The 15,826-nt window shown below is 52.8% G+C and overlaps 1 protein-coding gene and 1 non-coding gene across 10 annotated transcripts in view; both read right to left on the bottom strand.

Annotated features, from left to right (window-relative positions):
* The window catches only part of Prrc2b (proline rich coiled-coil 2B), a 79,657-nt gene that overhangs the window by 10,701 nt on the left and 53,130 nt on the right, over positions 1 to 15,826 (bottom strand). For 3 of the 9 annotated variants that reach the window (XM_040736903.1, XM_040736909.1, XM_040736906.1), the window contains exons 14-27: positions 15,070 to 15,265; positions 10,706 to 10,922; positions 8,040 to 10,106; positions 6,720 to 6,922; positions 6,168 to 6,313; positions 6,044 to 6,064; positions 5,624 to 5,765; positions 3,982 to 4,064; positions 3,396 to 3,587; positions 3,080 to 3,277; positions 2,647 to 2,733; positions 1,908 to 2,012; positions 1,562 to 1,754; positions 723 to 820 (exon numbers count right to left, since the gene is read on the bottom strand). In XM_040736903.1, the coding sequence (XP_040592837.1) occupies positions 723 to 820; positions 1,562 to 1,754; positions 1,908 to 2,012; positions 2,647 to 2,733; positions 3,080 to 3,277; positions 3,396 to 3,587; positions 3,982 to 4,064; positions 5,624 to 5,765; positions 6,044 to 6,064; positions 6,168 to 6,313; positions 6,720 to 6,922; positions 8,040 to 10,106; positions 10,706 to 10,922; positions 15,070 to 15,265 (3,948 nt within the window). The remainder of the gene's footprint in view (positions 1 to 722; positions 821 to 1,561; positions 1,755 to 1,907; positions 2,013 to 2,646; positions 2,734 to 3,079; positions 3,278 to 3,395; positions 3,588 to 3,981; positions 4,065 to 5,623; positions 5,766 to 6,043; positions 6,065 to 6,167; positions 6,314 to 6,719; positions 6,923 to 8,039; positions 10,107 to 10,705; positions 10,923 to 15,069; positions 15,266 to 15,826) is intronic. The other 6 variants (XM_040736908.1, XM_040736910.1, XM_040736904.1 and 3 more) reach the window with 5 other exon arrangements.
* On the bottom strand, positions 1,061 to 1,145 carry LOC121136464. Its single transcript, XR_005873524.1, has one exon. It is a non-coding gene; the product is annotated as a small nucleolar RNA SNORD62 (small nucleolar RNA).

The raw sequence follows: 15,826 nt of genomic DNA, 5'->3' as shown, positions 1-15,826 counted from the left end.
CAAAAACTCTAAGGGCTAGAAAGATGGCTCATGGTTAAAAGCACTTCGTTCTTGTTGAGGACCTGGGTTCAGTTCTCAGCATCCACATGGCTGTAAGCTCAGGTCCGGAGGCTCTGTGGGCAGTACATGCACATAGTGCATAGACATACATGCAAGCAAAACACCCAGACTCATAAAATAAAAACAACCTTTAAAGACTAAAAGGGACACGAAGTTCATTTAGGTGGATAAAATCTTAGAAAACTAAGCACAACAACATGTTGAGAGCAGAGGGCACCCCCTCCTCTGGGTCGGAAGGACCACTGCCAAGGTGTGCAGGGGGGCGGCACCAGCCTTCAGAAGGAGGCTCCAAACAGACCAGTCCCCAGCACAGACAGAATGCCAATCTTGTGCAAAGCCAACAACATCCGGCCTGTTTCTAAAACTCTCTAATGAGTCTGTGTCCAGAGACTCAGGTCTTCCAGGACCCTATTACCAATGCAACCCCAATGCAGCTGGCCCCCAGCTAGGAGAAGCGAGGGCTATGAGAAGGAATCAGCAGTATCTGGGGCGTCTACTCCATGCCTCTTTATCTTTCATGGACTCTTTCTACATACACTCTCTGGGTGCTATGGTTTGCCAGTCCTGGGTTTCACATGGGCAGGGCAAGACCACCAGCAAAGAAATGCAAAGTGACCGCCATGCTGCTTCTCACCTCTGGCCACCTGGCTCCCTACCCTCACCTGCTGGTAACTCTGCTGCTGAGGTATCGTTTGAGGAACCAGTCGGGGCTGACTTGCAAATACATGGCCATCCAGGTACAGAGGTGGGAGATGGTTGCCTGGAAACAGAAAGTAAACAAGGAAGAAAAGGATCAAGTCTCCCCATTGCACATGGCCATGTTTCCCAGGGGAATCAGTGGGCCTAACACTCGTGTGAGTAGTGGCTTGGTGGTTCTCTGCTGCAGCATACACCTCAGGAAACCCAGACACGCGCAGGAGCAGAGCACCCAACGACTTCACCACTCACTAGCTGCCGGGCCTTTGGGAGGGCTATTTACTATGGAAGAGAGTTGCTTTGGTCTCTCAGTCTCTGTCCTCTTCATCTCCCTGCTTTGAGTCCACAGTGGAGGGTCAGAAGGATCTATTGGAACTGCATCACCGAGACCTTGGCAGCCGGGACCTCAAAATCCCCAACAACAAGCGTAATGACAGGAAGAGTCAAAACAGGTACCAGCAATGGAGGGTGCGAGCGAGCCCTCGTGTCATGGGTGCAACCACCTGGGGCACAGCACCACAGGCCAGTTTTATGGGATACGTGAGTGGTTCACCAGGGAGCTGGCACTGACTAGAGCTGTATCTTCACCCACTCTTCTCTGGCAATTCCAAGTGCCTCCCTATGGCACTACAATCCTGCTTCCCACATCAGAGCAAGAGTTACAGTGCCCATAGCATGTGGGAAGCTGTAACCACCTGCTTAGACACAAGTGTCGCTCTGTACGTGACAACACAGAGCTGCTAATCCAGCTTCTCTCCACAGTGAATGGAGAAGGCTCCTGAGCCTGGCTCAGGGGATGTGATACCTGGCATCGAAGCAGAAGGCGCTACAGAAGCCACAGGCATGGGTGGCATGGACACTCCACCAAAGGAGCTGTAGTTGACCCCGTTGGAGGCACCCACAGAGGATGGAGGCTGGATGCCCGAGCCTGCACCTCCTGGAGAGCTCTGCTCCGGCAAACTGGGGGAGTTTTCCCAAGCCTTGCGTGCAGACTCCATCTTTGGAAGCAAGAGGGAGGAGGGATGCAAATTACTACTGGGGACAAACGGGGAGAGCAGCAATCTAAGCCAGGGTGCAGGAGGGTTCCCTCTGCACCTCATCACAAGCTGAGGTGCTGGTGAGGACCCTAGCCCAGCTCAGGCCTGCTTTACCTTCAGTGTGAGGTCTGCAGTAGGGAAAGACATGGGAGACAGGCCGATGGCTCTCTGGATGTGATGATCCCGACGAAGGATGGGAATACTCTGTGTCAGTCCTGCCTGGAGATGACAGAGAGAAAGTCATGCACACACGCGGGCTCAGGGACGTGGGACAGACTCATCCAAACACACCCCGTGACCAGCCTCATCTACAGCAGGCTGCCTAGATCAGGTTCCATGACAGAAGCACCTGCACAGCCACACTCCACTAGCTCTCCACACAGCCATGTCCTCGCGACACAAAAAAGGACTAGCTGCCAAGAGACAAACACCTGCTTCGGCAGGAACCTCATGCGTGGCTAGGGAGATGGCCAGGTCCAGAGAGTAAAAGTGGTGGCTGTCACTCAGCTTCTGGGCCCTCCTAACACAGGTGGGAAATGCAGTGACTGGACCCTCACTCAAGATTCCCAGAGTGAGGAGACCTCGCTAATGGCCTTCACACACTTTGAAGCCCAACTGGAGATGGGAGTGTGAGACTCGGCGTTAGAGTGCTTGCCCTGGGTTCTCTCCCTAGGGAGAGCAGCCTGCACCACAGCTGGCACAACATGGAGACTGGAGCTAAAGCAAGCCAAATAACCCAGACCTTCAGAGGACTAATCGCACCTCTAGCCAAAGGGCCAAAGACCTAGGAATGGCTAGCAACGGAGCTGCTGGCATGTGCCAGGCAGAGCGGGAGGCGGACACGCTGACTTACATTACTAGCCAAGACATCCTGAAGCTTGGCCACTGGGTTCCCTACAGGACCAGAAACAGAACCAGGTGGCAGGCTGAAATCAGAGTCCTGGAAGAGAAGGGCACAGTGTCTGAGCACCACCAGCTCACCCATCACTGGGCCCACATCAATGAGAATGTCCACTATGTAACAGTCACCAGAGCTATGAGCGAGAGATAACCACGGACAAGAAAGGAAGTCACCTGACTTGTCTCTCCCTACTTTGGCTGGACTCTGAGCCCAACTGATGCCAGAATGGTCATCTGTAAAGCAATCCCGTAACATCTGCCTATTCCATAACAACACTCTTCCCAAAATAATGTTCAGCTTCTAGCTTCGTTTTTTCCTCTAGGAGACAATCCTAAGTGCCCACCTAAGTACAGGAAAGGAAGAAGAGTAAAGGGGGGAAACTCACTTTTGGATTAACTCCAAACTCAATGGGTGGCACAGGCAGCACGGAATCCACACGAATCTCCACCCCGTTAACAGGTGGGACGCCAGCCCCTTGCAGCCGCTCGGCCCCCTCTGAGCCCTTTCTGTTTTTTAGAGAGCGCTCGTTGCCGATGGGTCCCGGTCTGTGCTCCTTGTTCTGTCCAGGGCTTTGATCTGAGTCCTTGGTGGGAAAGCAGAGAGGTTGCAAACACGTTTCCAGGTGCCGTTGGCATCAAGGAAGACAAAGAAAGGCCCCTTCTGCCCAGGCCCTGGCCACCATGTGGGGACTTCCAGGTTACCTTGTGCTCAGACTGCTTCTGAGCTTGGTCCTTGTGGCTGTCAGCCTTGGGTTCCACCAGGCCAGGCCCACTCATCTCGTCTGGCTTGAGAGTTCCATATGGGGAACTTCGCTGTGAGGAGGTTGCGGATGACTCCCGAGACTCAGCACTTAAGTCAACGCCACTATCTCCCTGGCTGCTTTTAAAACCCTGCTGTGAAGAGCACAAAATGGGTTAGAGCCCCGTCTCCAAACTGCAACACACAATCATCCAGGAGGTAAGCCGTGTGCGGCCCCGGCTTTACTCCCCAAACACAACCTCCACTCCTAACTCCAGTCCTGAACACACCAATCCTACTCAAGCTCATGACCACCAGAGCCTGTGCGGGCCTAAGACAATGCTGCCATGCTGAATTTACTCTAAGGATACAGATGCCAGCCAAGGCCTGCTCAACAAGATGCCTCTCCTTCCAGTGGCCTCTCCCTTGTCTCTCTGCTTATGCAGGCACCAGACAAAAGCCAGAGAGCACGGCAGGGCACCGTGTACAGACCCAAGTACCAGCGAATGCACTGTAGCACCAGGGCATGCGGGTGGCGGCGGTACTCACCTCTGAGTGGCCAGGCTCAGTACTGCTGAAGGCAGTGACAGCTTTCCTCCATGAGTCACTGGCTGCACCCTGCACAGGGAGAGCTGCCAAGGAAGAGGGACAGAGTCAGGGCATTGAAGAGAGACAGGCAGCCTGGAAGACATGAGCTTGTGAGTTCCTTTCCATCGGAGTGGACACCAACTGAAAGGACAAGTTCATGGAACCGCCCCAAGGAGCTCTGCTTGCACGCACTGCCACAGACAGATCTTTGTGACTGAATCTGACCCAGGCACTGCTATGAGAGCTTCCCTCAATACCAGCATCTCCAGATTTAAACAAACAGAAGCAAAAAAACCCAAACTTGCTAGGAATTTGAATCGACTTCATACTTTTCATTCTTTTTGGGGGAGAGGGGGTCATGGAGAGAGGTAATTATTTTTTAGACAGGGTCTTGTGTAGCTGTCTCTGCCTCCTGAGCGCTAAGATTAAAGGTGTGCACCCCCACACCCAGCAACACTTACTCTGTAGTACTTCGACTCTCCATCAGTCCTGTGTGGACACTCCCTGCAGTGAAGCTGCGAGTGGGCAGCTTCTCTAAGTCTTGGAAAGGTCCAGGCAGGCACAGCGCAATTCAGTAAGCTCACAGACCTTTCCCAGAATCCAACCAAAGCCCCAGAGGCTGAGCCCAGAAAATGTACATGCATGGTATGCGCTCTAAAGTCACACACGGAGGCCTGGTCTGAACAACTGACACTACAGAATCCTTGACGTCTCAGAAGACGGCCCTCTTCAGTCTGGTGTTTGCTGCCATGACAACTTGGCTGTGGGTATTTGGTAACTGGTTGCGCATTCATGCTGGTGATACGCGTGCAGCGTGCTGTACGGCCACTGAGCCACACCCCACCATCGTTGGTCCTTCTACCAGGGTAGAACATCACACGGTGGTGTTTGCGACATACTACAACCAAGATTTTCACCAGGAATATAAGGATGAGTGAAATTAGGGAAAAGCAGACTTTTGGGAACATGAGTCACCCACTGTGGCATTTGCCCTGGCCTGGGGTCAGCCATCACTCTGTAGAGTGGGCTTTCCTAGGGCCTGTGCAAGCCACAGAAAATCTTCCAGGCAACTGTACAATCTTGCAGGCTCACTGCTGCACAGGTACCACATGAGAGAGGCCTTTAAGAACAACCTGATCAACGGGAATGGGTTTGCGCTGGAAAGTGAGCTTAGAAGCACAGCTTTGTGTGGGACATTAAAAAAAAACAACATTAAGAAAATAAATTTTTCAAGAAGGAAGGTACACTTACTTGGGTCTGAAATTTGCCTTTCCACAGAAAACATGAGCGAGGGTCATAAGAGTTTTCTTTCTATTGGGGAAGGGCATTCCCTAACCATCCTGGCCATTCGTCATTCTTCCACTAGGAAAGGAAATATGATGCCTCCTCCAAGGTGCCAGGGGCACTACCAGCTCTACTAGTGTACTGTACTGGAGCCAGGGATGTGCCACCCCAGCGACTGCCTCCAAGATTCAGTTCAGATGCTGCTCAACACGGGCTCTGTGGGGCCCAAGATAAAGGTGATGATTCCCTCATATTCCGGGCTCAAAGGTGTGACTCTCAGGGAAGAGCCCTGCTCTTCTGAGCCGGGCACCCACCTCACCTTGGCTGCCGCTCTCCCAGATCTCCGTGCCAAGGCTGCTGCCGGGCACAGCCACGTCGCCTTGCTCCAGACAGAGGCTGCTCTGCTTCTTAGCAAAGCGAGGAGGAATACGTGATGAAAGGCCTCGACCTTTGACAGGTACCTACAGGATAGAGGTCAATGTAGTCTCTCATGACATGACAGGTGACAAATTCCCCTGGGAAGCACCTTGGCCACCACCTAAATTAGCCTGAGATGCCTGACACTTGTCTTCAAAACCTCAGACTCAGTGCATTGCTAGGACAGCCAGACTGGAGCAGGAACAGGAAGTCTCTGGGCCAGGCTGGAGCATTAGGGAAAGCGGAAGACAGAGGAATGCTGGGGCAGACTTCAGACCTGGCTGGTCACATTTTGGTTGTTAGAAACTGACAGGTGCCTCACCGTGACTCCATTTTCTCCTGTCTGTTTCAGAACAGTAGTGACAGGCAGTGAGAGACAATGCATGCTGACGGATATTCTCCCTTCCTTCGTCCACCCAGGGCTGCCCTCTGGCCCATGGCCTCACCTGAGCAGCCTGTTCCTTCTTTCTTCTCTCCTCCTCCAGCAGGCGGCGCTGCTTCTTGGTCAGGACTTCAATGAAGCCTTCGCCCACCATGGAGCCCACTTCACTCTCTTCCCCAGGGCTGGATCCACAGTTATCAATGATGGCATCTGAACCAAAATCACAGAAAGAACAATGCAAGAGTCACGTAACAAGTACCTGTATCCAGCACATGCCTGGCTCACCAGTGCCTATGGAAACCTGGACATGGTACCCACCCTTCTCATGCCCATGTAACGGGAGACATTGCCAGCACAACCCAGAGGTGCTCAGGGAGCACCACATTGGGGAAAACTGCCTTTAGAGATGCACACCCATAATCCCAGTTCTGTTTCGTGGATATTCATGTGGCCTTGGACACACGAGAGCACCCTGAAGCTTTGGGCATCCCCCTTCAATCTGGGAAGCCACAAGATGTCACGGGCTCAGCACGCTGGATGCATTGTAAGACAGGAGTCTGAGTTGCTTTGAACAGCCCTCACTCCAAACAAGCCCCAGAGTCTATCCCTGACTCACTTCCGTAGCCCAGGTCAAACTGCTTCCGGGCCTCTTCCTGCTGCTCACCAGCCCTCTGGGCAGCCAAGGCAGCCTCCTTCTCTGCTTTCTTACTGGTGGTTTCAGGACTGTCAGAGCTGGCGTGAGTGGTCCGCTCCAAGGCATAGGATGAGTGGCTTCCATTGCTGCAGCCAAGGCCTCCGGGCAAGGCCTCATCTGGAGACCTGCAGAGAAAGGGGAATCTCATGAATCCACCGTCGTTCAAAGGCTAGGAAAGAGGGTGAGAAAATCCCCGAATGCACAAGGCCCACACAGACACAGCAGCTATCTAGCTCCAGTTCCTTTGGCTGAGCTGTCAAGGGTCGAGAGGGCCTGCTGACAGCACATGCTGTGTGCTGGGTCAGTTCTGTGCGGCAGGGCTCTACCTGATCAAGGGGAAGGCAGTCAACACCCCTTCCCAACACTCCATCCCCCCACCACATGCTGCCTTCGGGCGGCAGTGGGGAGAAGAGGCTGGGTGAATGAACCCAGGACAGGGCCACCAGCCTTTCTTGGCCGCAGGCCTCTTGAGGACATTCATGATGCCTTTTGGGGGCTGGAGTATGGTCACACAAACACTTGAAAGAACACACACTTTCCTGAGTGAACTTCTTCAGGGTATGTATACTCAAGTTTTGAAGCCTGAATTCTAAGGACAGGAGGGGTAAAACCTCTGCTACCCCTGAAACCTCAACCCGAGGCACTGACTGGACAGCAAGCCCATCCTCAAGCAAGCCTGTGGCAATAGGACAATACACAACAGACTGTCTACCCAAAACCCTCCAATCCAACAGAACCAGGCTCATGGGCTGCAAGCGGCCTGTTCTGCTCTTTTCCTGGTGGCTCCAGCCCTGCCCAGGCAGCAAGAGGGAGGCAGGACCACCAAGGGCAAGAGCTATCTCCACATAACCACAAGGCAAGTGATGTCTTGGGCCAGCTCCAAGCAGGAACAAGCAGGGAGACTGGCCAGAGCTCACAGGCACCACACACAGGCAACAGTCATCACTGTAGGGCTGAGAAGACATTCGGAGGCCGGACTCTAGGGACATGGGGTTGAACAGCAGTCACAAGGAGGCCTCTGGGAAACAGGGTATGGGGAACTTTGGGTTTAGTTGATCAAGCCACAACAACATCAACAATGACACACCATGGAGAAGCAGACAAGCAATGCAGGAGCGAGTGATGGAGACGTTCACACACAGCGGCCAGGGCCGCCTGGCTTGGCAGGGCGTGCATGCATGGACTTGGTGCTGCTGCGAACAGGACAACGACAAAGGACCCGAGATGGTGCTGGCGTGTTACCTTTTGACTTTCAGAGGCGTCCCACTCTGCTTGCTCTCGCAGTGGGGGGAAGTCTCAACCCCACCTGGCCTAACAGGCTTCTCCCCAAACCCTCCCGGCTCCAGCTTGCGGCTCTGTCTGTCAGCCAGGGGCCTCTGGCTGGAGAAGCTCCGCTTGGCCAGCTCCTTCTTCTCACCCAAACTGGCCCCTGACAGGCCACCATCCCCTTGTGCTTCAGGCTCAGCTGCAAGGCCTTCTCGCCGTTCCCTACGCTCGCTGAAGTCGCTGCTCTCAGAGGCAGTCTCCCACTCTTCGTTGGCATGATCAGAAGAATTCTGGTAGGAGAGCTCCGGGGATCTGTGACCTCCAGGACCACTCTTGTCCCCAGGACAGAGTTTGGGCCGGCCTGGCCACTGACTTGCCAGCAGGTGGGACTCCTCCTCAGGTCCCCACAGGCCCAGGGACTCCCGCTCTTGACGGAGGCGCCGGAAGCGAGGGGGTTTGTCTTGGCGTGGGGGCCGCCTCCGACGGAAGGGCCTGTTCTCTGCATTTTCAGAATCTGCCCCATGGTCATCTTGGAAAAAGGACGACCTCTTGTCCTCCATGCGGCTGTCCTCAAAGACCCTGCTGCCAAATGTGTCAGTGTGTCGGTAGGATTCTGGGATATAGTCTCTGTCAGTGGTTCGCCGAGGGTCACACGGGTCAGAGGGGCCATACTCCTGCCAGGAGTTGCCTGGGCTCCTGCTCTGCCAGTGGGGAGACTCTTTGGCAACAAAGGACCTGCGGCCATAGCTGCAGTTGCTTAGGCGAGGTGGGAGGGCTCTCCCGCAGGCCCGGGCTCCCCGGCTACGGGCGTCTAGGCCACCCTGGTCCTCTGTGTAAGTCCTGTTGGAGCGCCAAGAGTCCTTTCTCAAGGCACCCTCGTCCCTTTCCAGGAGCATGCCCTCGTGGCCAGGCTCTGAGCCCCGCTGACGCCGTCTCTTGGGCAACTCCTCATACTCAGAGCCCTCACTGTGGGTCTCACTGGCAATGCGGCGCCTAGGCTTGGCTCTGGGGCAGTCTTCTGGCAGCGGGAAGTCACGAAGGGCCCTGCCTCGGCCACTGCGCTGGCCACTACTGTATATGCTGCGAGTCCCAAGGACACCTGTGCCACACAGACCATTTGTGTTGCTGCCTGCAGGCCGGCCGCCTCGGAAGGTGAACTCTCTGAAACCACGACCACGGCTGCGGGCCTGGCCCCGGCCCCCAAAGGCCTGCTCCTCATCAATGAAGATCCAGTTATTTCTCTTGGTTGGAGGAATGTCATTGGCCTCCTTTGAGGGCCTGCTCTCCCAGGTCTTATCAGACTTTGCATCTTCATCCAGCTTGCTGGTCTCATGGCCATACCCTGTCCGGGCAGCAGCCTTGTCCTCCAGGGCAGAGGAGGAGGCATTGGCCAGAGCAGGGTTATTTTCTTCATCCTCATCCTCTTCTGCCCTGCACATGGGCTCTTTGTCTATGGCCGGCTGTGAGCTCTCCTCTCCCAGGCCTTGCCTGCCCCTGTCCAGTGCCTTCTCCTTCTCTTCTATCTTCAGGGCCTTGAGGACGGGTTTCTTGATGGGGCCCGACCTCCGCGTCCTGCCTGGCTGCTCTTGGTGCTGGCTTCGGGGCTCAGGTGTCCACTCGGGCTCTGGGTTTGACTGTTTCTTGGGGCTCCCTTCCTTCTCCCAGGAGGGAACATGGAAGGATGGCTCCTCCCGGGGAGCCTCCAGCTCGACGCTGTTGGCTGTGTCAGCAGCCTTTGGCTGGTGGCCAACATCCCAACTGCCATACTCTGGCTTTTTCTCGGCTGGGACAAAGTCGGGCTCCAATGGGGAACACCTGAGGTTTGGGGTACGACCCCCAGGAGCACCCACCTCCTGAACATTTTCCTGGGGTGGAAATAAAAGCTCCTGGCCTATTCTTTGAGAAGAGATACAGCTGTCAAAGTCTGCTTGGGCCTTCTTGTCAAAAGCACTCAAGTACTCCTCCCCTCTCTCCTCAAAGAGATCGCGCTGGGCACTTATGCCCCCTGACCTTCCGGGGGAGGCAGAGTAAGACCTTTCATTCCTGAAAAGGAACCAGAAAAATCAGTCAATGTGATTGGAGCTTGGTTCCTGGTTTCCATGCTGAACAGGGCTTAGTTTTGTTTGTTTTGTTTTAAAGAAAAAAAATGTGTTTTAAAAAGAAAGGAAAACACAAGCAAACATTTGCTCTAGCTTAAGACACGATGCTCGGTGGCCCCTGGAGTCCGTGAGCGTGGAGATGACAGTGGCAGCTCAGTATACCACCCTGGAGACAGAGAGGAGCTGGCAGTCCCCTGGAGCAATGAACAAGCTGGAGCCTGGGAGTCTGAGCCTGGGCCTGGGGTGACAGGGCTAGCTCCTTCACTCACACAGGAGGAGCCATCCCAGACCCCACTCTCAATCCGCCTGCCTGTGAGCCAGCCTGTCCCACTGCCATTTACCCTGTGCCCACAATTCGGCGACTACGGGTTTCTCCTGTGCCTCAGCCTGGCCATCAGAAAGAGCCACTCACACCAAGCATTCAAGCACGCCTGCTTGCACGGCACCCCACCCACCCCAGGCAGTGTCCCCAGGGCTGGAGCCTCCTCCTAGGGCCCTCTAGGACTGCAGTCTTCCTGTAGCGCAGCGCAGGACTCCGCTCACCTGACATGCGCGCCCATGGCCAGAGTATCAGCAGACTTTGGGGGTGCCAGTGAGTAGCTTTTGCTCTGCAGTGCCATGTAGCCCTCTGGGCTCCACACAGGAGCTGGGTCGATGGTGGTCACTTTTCTTTCTTGGAGTGAGGGCACACAGCTCTGATCTTCAGAATGACAGCCAGTCCCACTGAGGGACTCTTGGGGCATCATGGGCTTCATCAGTCCTGGAGAAGGCAAAGGATAAGCTCTCTCCTCTGACACAGCCTCAAAACAGAGGCAGCTGTCCCAGCACCACATGGTCATGGCAGCTATGCCCCCAGCATTTGAGTTTCACTCTACTCTGACAGAGGACCCTTTGGCACACAGGCACACCATCTGACCTGCATGGCTCTTAGGAGCCAATTCTGGTTCCTAAAACAAGGATGCATTTGAGCCAGGCGGTGGTGGCACATGCCTTTAATCCCAGCACCTGGGAGGCAAAGGCTAGTCTGGTTTACAAGAGCGAGTTCCAGGACAGCCAGGGCTGTTACATAGAGAAATACTGTCTCAAAAAAACCCAAAAGAACAACAACAACAACAAAAAACCATTTAAAGGTAATGAAGCCAGATGTCAAACCACTGGGATTGGTCAGAGTGAGTCTACCATGACACTGCATAGCTGTGTGGACAGGAGATGAGCCGTATCCCAGACGGCACACAAAGACCAGGCAGCCAGCACTCAGCTGACTCAGACCCTCCCAGAAGATTTAGACAGAGATTTGGCTTTACTTCTTCCTATCCCCATGGAAGATGGACATCAATTCGTTACGCCTTTTATTTTGGGAATTCTGGCTGTTGGGGAGGGAGAGTGTGGAGTGAGTGGCCCAGGTCGACGAGGATGCAGGTAATGTGATGACCTTCTTAGTTCCATGAAGCTTCCCAGCTTCTCCCCAGCTGTAAGCCTGGTGTTGGGCACCTTCTCACAAGACTCCAATGCCTCTGGAATACTGCTCAGCTCCAGAAAGCATGTGCCCTTTGGTACAGGGGACTCCCACCTGGACAGTCATCTTAGGCTAGTCCAGGGAAGGATTAAAACAACCAGGCTCACAGCCGGGCGTTGGTGGCGCACGCCTTTAATCCCAGCACTCGGGAGGCAGAGGCAGGCGGATCTCTGTGAGTTCGAGGCCAGCCTGGTCTACAGAGCTAGCTCCAGGACAGCCTCCAAAACAATACAGAGAAACCCTGTCTCGAAAAACCAAAAAAAAAAAAAAAAAAAAAAAAAAAACAACCAGGCTCTGGAATTCAGAATACAATTGCATTCTTACTTGCTTCCTTAGGGCTGTCAGGAGGGCTGTATTGAAATCTCTGCCTCCCAGAATGATGCGGAGGATCTCTCGGATTAACAAAAACTGGTTGTAAGGGCTCTGGGAAGATGGCCCTGAGCCCGATAAAGGCCTGGACCTAATACTTACCAGGTCTTAAAACTGAACGTAAAACCCAAAATGGCCAGAGCATGTGTGGAATGTGATCATAACTAGGTACTCTGTAGAACAACCCAGAACACTAAAACTTTATATTTAAGTGGTTGAAATCATAAAAGAAGGAACTAAAAACTTGCTGGCTGCAATGCTGCACTTACGTCACCCAGCACACAGGAGGCAGATCTGCGAGTCTAAGGCCTACTGGTCTACACAGTTAGGCCCAGGCCAAGCAGGGCTGCATAGGGAGACCCTGTCTTTGAAAACAAGCAAACACTTTAAGGTAGGAGCAGGTGAAATGGCTGAAGGGATAAAAGTGCTCGCTGCCAAACACAAACACAACCCCCTGAGTTCAATCCCCGAAGCAACACGGCAGCACAACTCCTGACTCCACATACATGCTGGGCCCATGCCGCTCCCCAAACAGGGAAATACATGTCAAAAAGGAAGAGGAGAAAGAAAAATAAAACAATGATTTGGGAAGCAAATCCTATTTCCAAAAAATATATAGCTGGGGGCTGGACTCAGCAGTTAAGAGCATTGACTGCTCTTCCAGAGGACCCGGGTTCAATTCCCAGTAACAACATGGAAGCTCACATCTGTCTGTAACTCCAAGGTATCTGACTCTCTCACTGACTTAGATGCAGGCAAAACCCCAATGAACACAAAACAGAAATAAATTATAAAAAGTCTGTATCTATATAGATCTATACAGTCACCAAAATTTCAAAAGCTAGACTCGACAAAGGAGAAGAGCTGCAGACAGTTCTAAGACAGCTTCCTGATTGCAATACGGAGGCCCCTCCTTCCTATTCAGGCATTGTCATGTTTATGTTCCCTTCTCTCTCCTCTGTGTCTCCTGATGGGAGCAGACCAGCCTTCTCCAATGCTGGTGCCTTCATGTGAAAAGTAAAATACAGAAAAGGTCACCTGCAGTCCCAGCAGGAGGAGGACACCAAATCAGAAGTTCTGGCACAACACAGAGAGCAGGGGAGATGGACACTGAGACAATATAACAGGACCAAAACAAAGGGGGGGGGGGGGAGAGGAGAGCGAGAGCGAGAAATACTTTGTTATTTTTGCCTGCCTGTCTGTATATATATATGTATGGTATGTATGTATGTATGTTATGCATATATGTACATGCATGCTTGCCTGATGCCCACAGAGGTCAGAATAAGGCACTGGATACCTGGAGTTGGAGTTAAGGCAGTTATGAGTGGCCATGTGTGTACTGGGAACTGAAAGAGCAGCCATCTTAACTGCTGGACCATCATCTCTCCAGTCCAGAGAGAAAAACTGTTTTTTTTTTTTTGTTGTTTTTTTTGGGGGGGCAGGGTATGGAGTGGGGGTGGGGGTAGCAACTGAGACAGTGTCCTACTATGTAGCTCTGTCTGTCCTGGAACTCAGAGACCTGCCTGCACCTGCCCCCAAGTGATGGAACCAAAGATAAACACCACCACACCAGGCTTCCTAATAAACCTAAAGGAACCAGCTTTGGCAATTAAAAACTATAAACTATCGATTGAGCATTCTCACCCACAAAGGAAAAGATACTAATAAAGGCAGGGTCCAGATGAGTCACAGTAAACATCTAGAACAAAAGGTATCAAAGTGAAGACACCTAGGGTGACTACATTATGTCCAGACAAAGCAGCAAAGACAGCAAAGACAACAAGTATCAGGCTCTACACGCTGACAGAAGGAGGGACAACGCCTTCCCATGTGCTTCCAGATACACGGAGCAGAAACTGCCACTTGGCTGGGCACAGCGGCCCGAGCTCATCATTTTAGCACATAGGAGGCTGACCCAAGAGGACTTCATGAATGCAGGCCAGTCTGAGCTACAGTGAGAGATTAAGTCTCAAGAACAAGCAAAAAAGCAGGAGTGGTGGCCCACACCTTCAGTCCCAGCCCTGGGAGGCGGAGGCGGAGGCGGAGGCAGGTGGAATCCTGAGCTGGAGGCCAGCCTGGTCTACAGGACTACAAAGTGACAAGACAAAAAAAACAGCAACAACAACTCACAAAAACAACAAACACCGGTGTCTTACAAGGATTTTACAAAGCCACAATCACACTGGGATATTTTTTTATTTACATGTTTGGAGTTAAGAGTTGAATGCAGGTCCTTATGAATACTAAAAGAATGATGTGTTCTACCACTAAGTTAAACTTCAAACCTTGTGGCAACCTATTTTAATATCCATCAGTAACTTACCAAGAGGATTAAAAAAAAAAAACAATGATACCGGTATCTGTACAACACAACTGGCAAGTGCAATTTCATGGACTACTTCTATATGACTAGAGGGATTAGGACCGGTCTAGCCTGCAGTATGACCACCTAAAAGTCTAGCCTGTACCACGTACCTGCTGAGAAGTCACATCATCAGACCCCAACAAAGCAACCCTGGAAACAACACTATAACGATCATGTAAGTGAGGAATAATGAACAAATGGACACCCAACAGTATTATGAAAATAGTGGAGCAGTAAGATAAAGGGTTGATGAAACCCCAAATCTGGTTTTAATAGAGAAAACCCAAAAGCAAGGATGCAAAGAGGGTTGATGACTAGGCTAAGATTTGAGTGTAATTCAGGCAACTTACAACACACAAGCTCATAATTCATGCCAACAATTTCGATTGTGTAGAGACAGAGTCTCCTCAATACATAGCCCAGTCTGGTCTCAACCTCAGTATCTTCCTGTCTTAGCCTCTCAAGTGCTGAAATTACAGACATGTCCCCACCCACACTCAGGTCCCAGTAACTTTTTGACAGGAGCAAAACTGTCTTTAACTTGTAAAACTCCCGAGCAACCAAATGACCGGACACAGGCCAGACTGGACTCAGTGGTTCTGGCTCTCCTTGTGACTTGCCCTCATTTTACAGTCACCTGGGCTCTGTGCTCACCTGACGGATGCAGGGCCGAGGGGTAGAAGTCCACAGGTGTCCGAGCGGGTGTGATGCGTGGGTCCATGTAGGAGGGCATCATCATCCAGCGTGGGTCGAAGCCCAGCATCTGGGGGTGGTGTGGGTAAAAGGTGCGCTGGGGGTGCGAAGGCGGGGGGTACACGGGCTGCCAGTGCTGCATCTTGTATAGCTGCTCCTGGTGGAAGAAAACACGTAGGGAATGGGGGTGGCGCACACGCAAGTGCTCACGGGACAGTCCTCCACCCCACAGGAGGGGCACAGAAAGGCTCCTAACACGCCAGGAAGTAATGGTGCACGCCTTCAGTCCCAGCACTCAGGAGGCAGAGGCAGGCGGATCTCCGAGTTTGGAGCTGATGCCAGCCTGGTCTACAGAGGGAGTCAGAGAAGCCCTGGCAGGAGGTAGGGAGTGGGGATGTGGGGATGGTGGGGGAGGCTAACAGAAGGCCAAAATGAAGAATGTCCCAAACTGAGGTCCCCCAGGCTGAACGGACAGCCATCTTGGTGTCACTACAAGAAGTGTGTGCACATGTGTTACCCCTCCCCCACCAGACTAGGGTTACAGTTTGACTGAACACGTCATAGAATCAGATCTGCTCACCTACCAGACACGGCCATTTCTCTAGTCTACAGCCACCACTATACATCCCACATTTGTGGCTCCAAGTTCCCCTGCTTTCTTCCTGACATCTGACCCCACATGGCTTCCAGCAGCCTATGGGGTCCTGTTGGAGCTCAC

Source organism: Mesocricetus auratus, unplaced genomic scaffold, assembly GCF_017639785.1.
Source record: "Mesocricetus auratus isolate SY011 unplaced genomic scaffold, BCM_Maur_2.0 Super-Scaffold_100172, whole genome shotgun sequence".
Classification (NCBI taxonomy): domain Eukaryota; kingdom Metazoa; phylum Chordata; class Mammalia; order Rodentia; family Cricetidae; genus Mesocricetus; species Mesocricetus auratus.
This window is presented reverse-complemented; position numbering and strand designations above follow the sequence as displayed.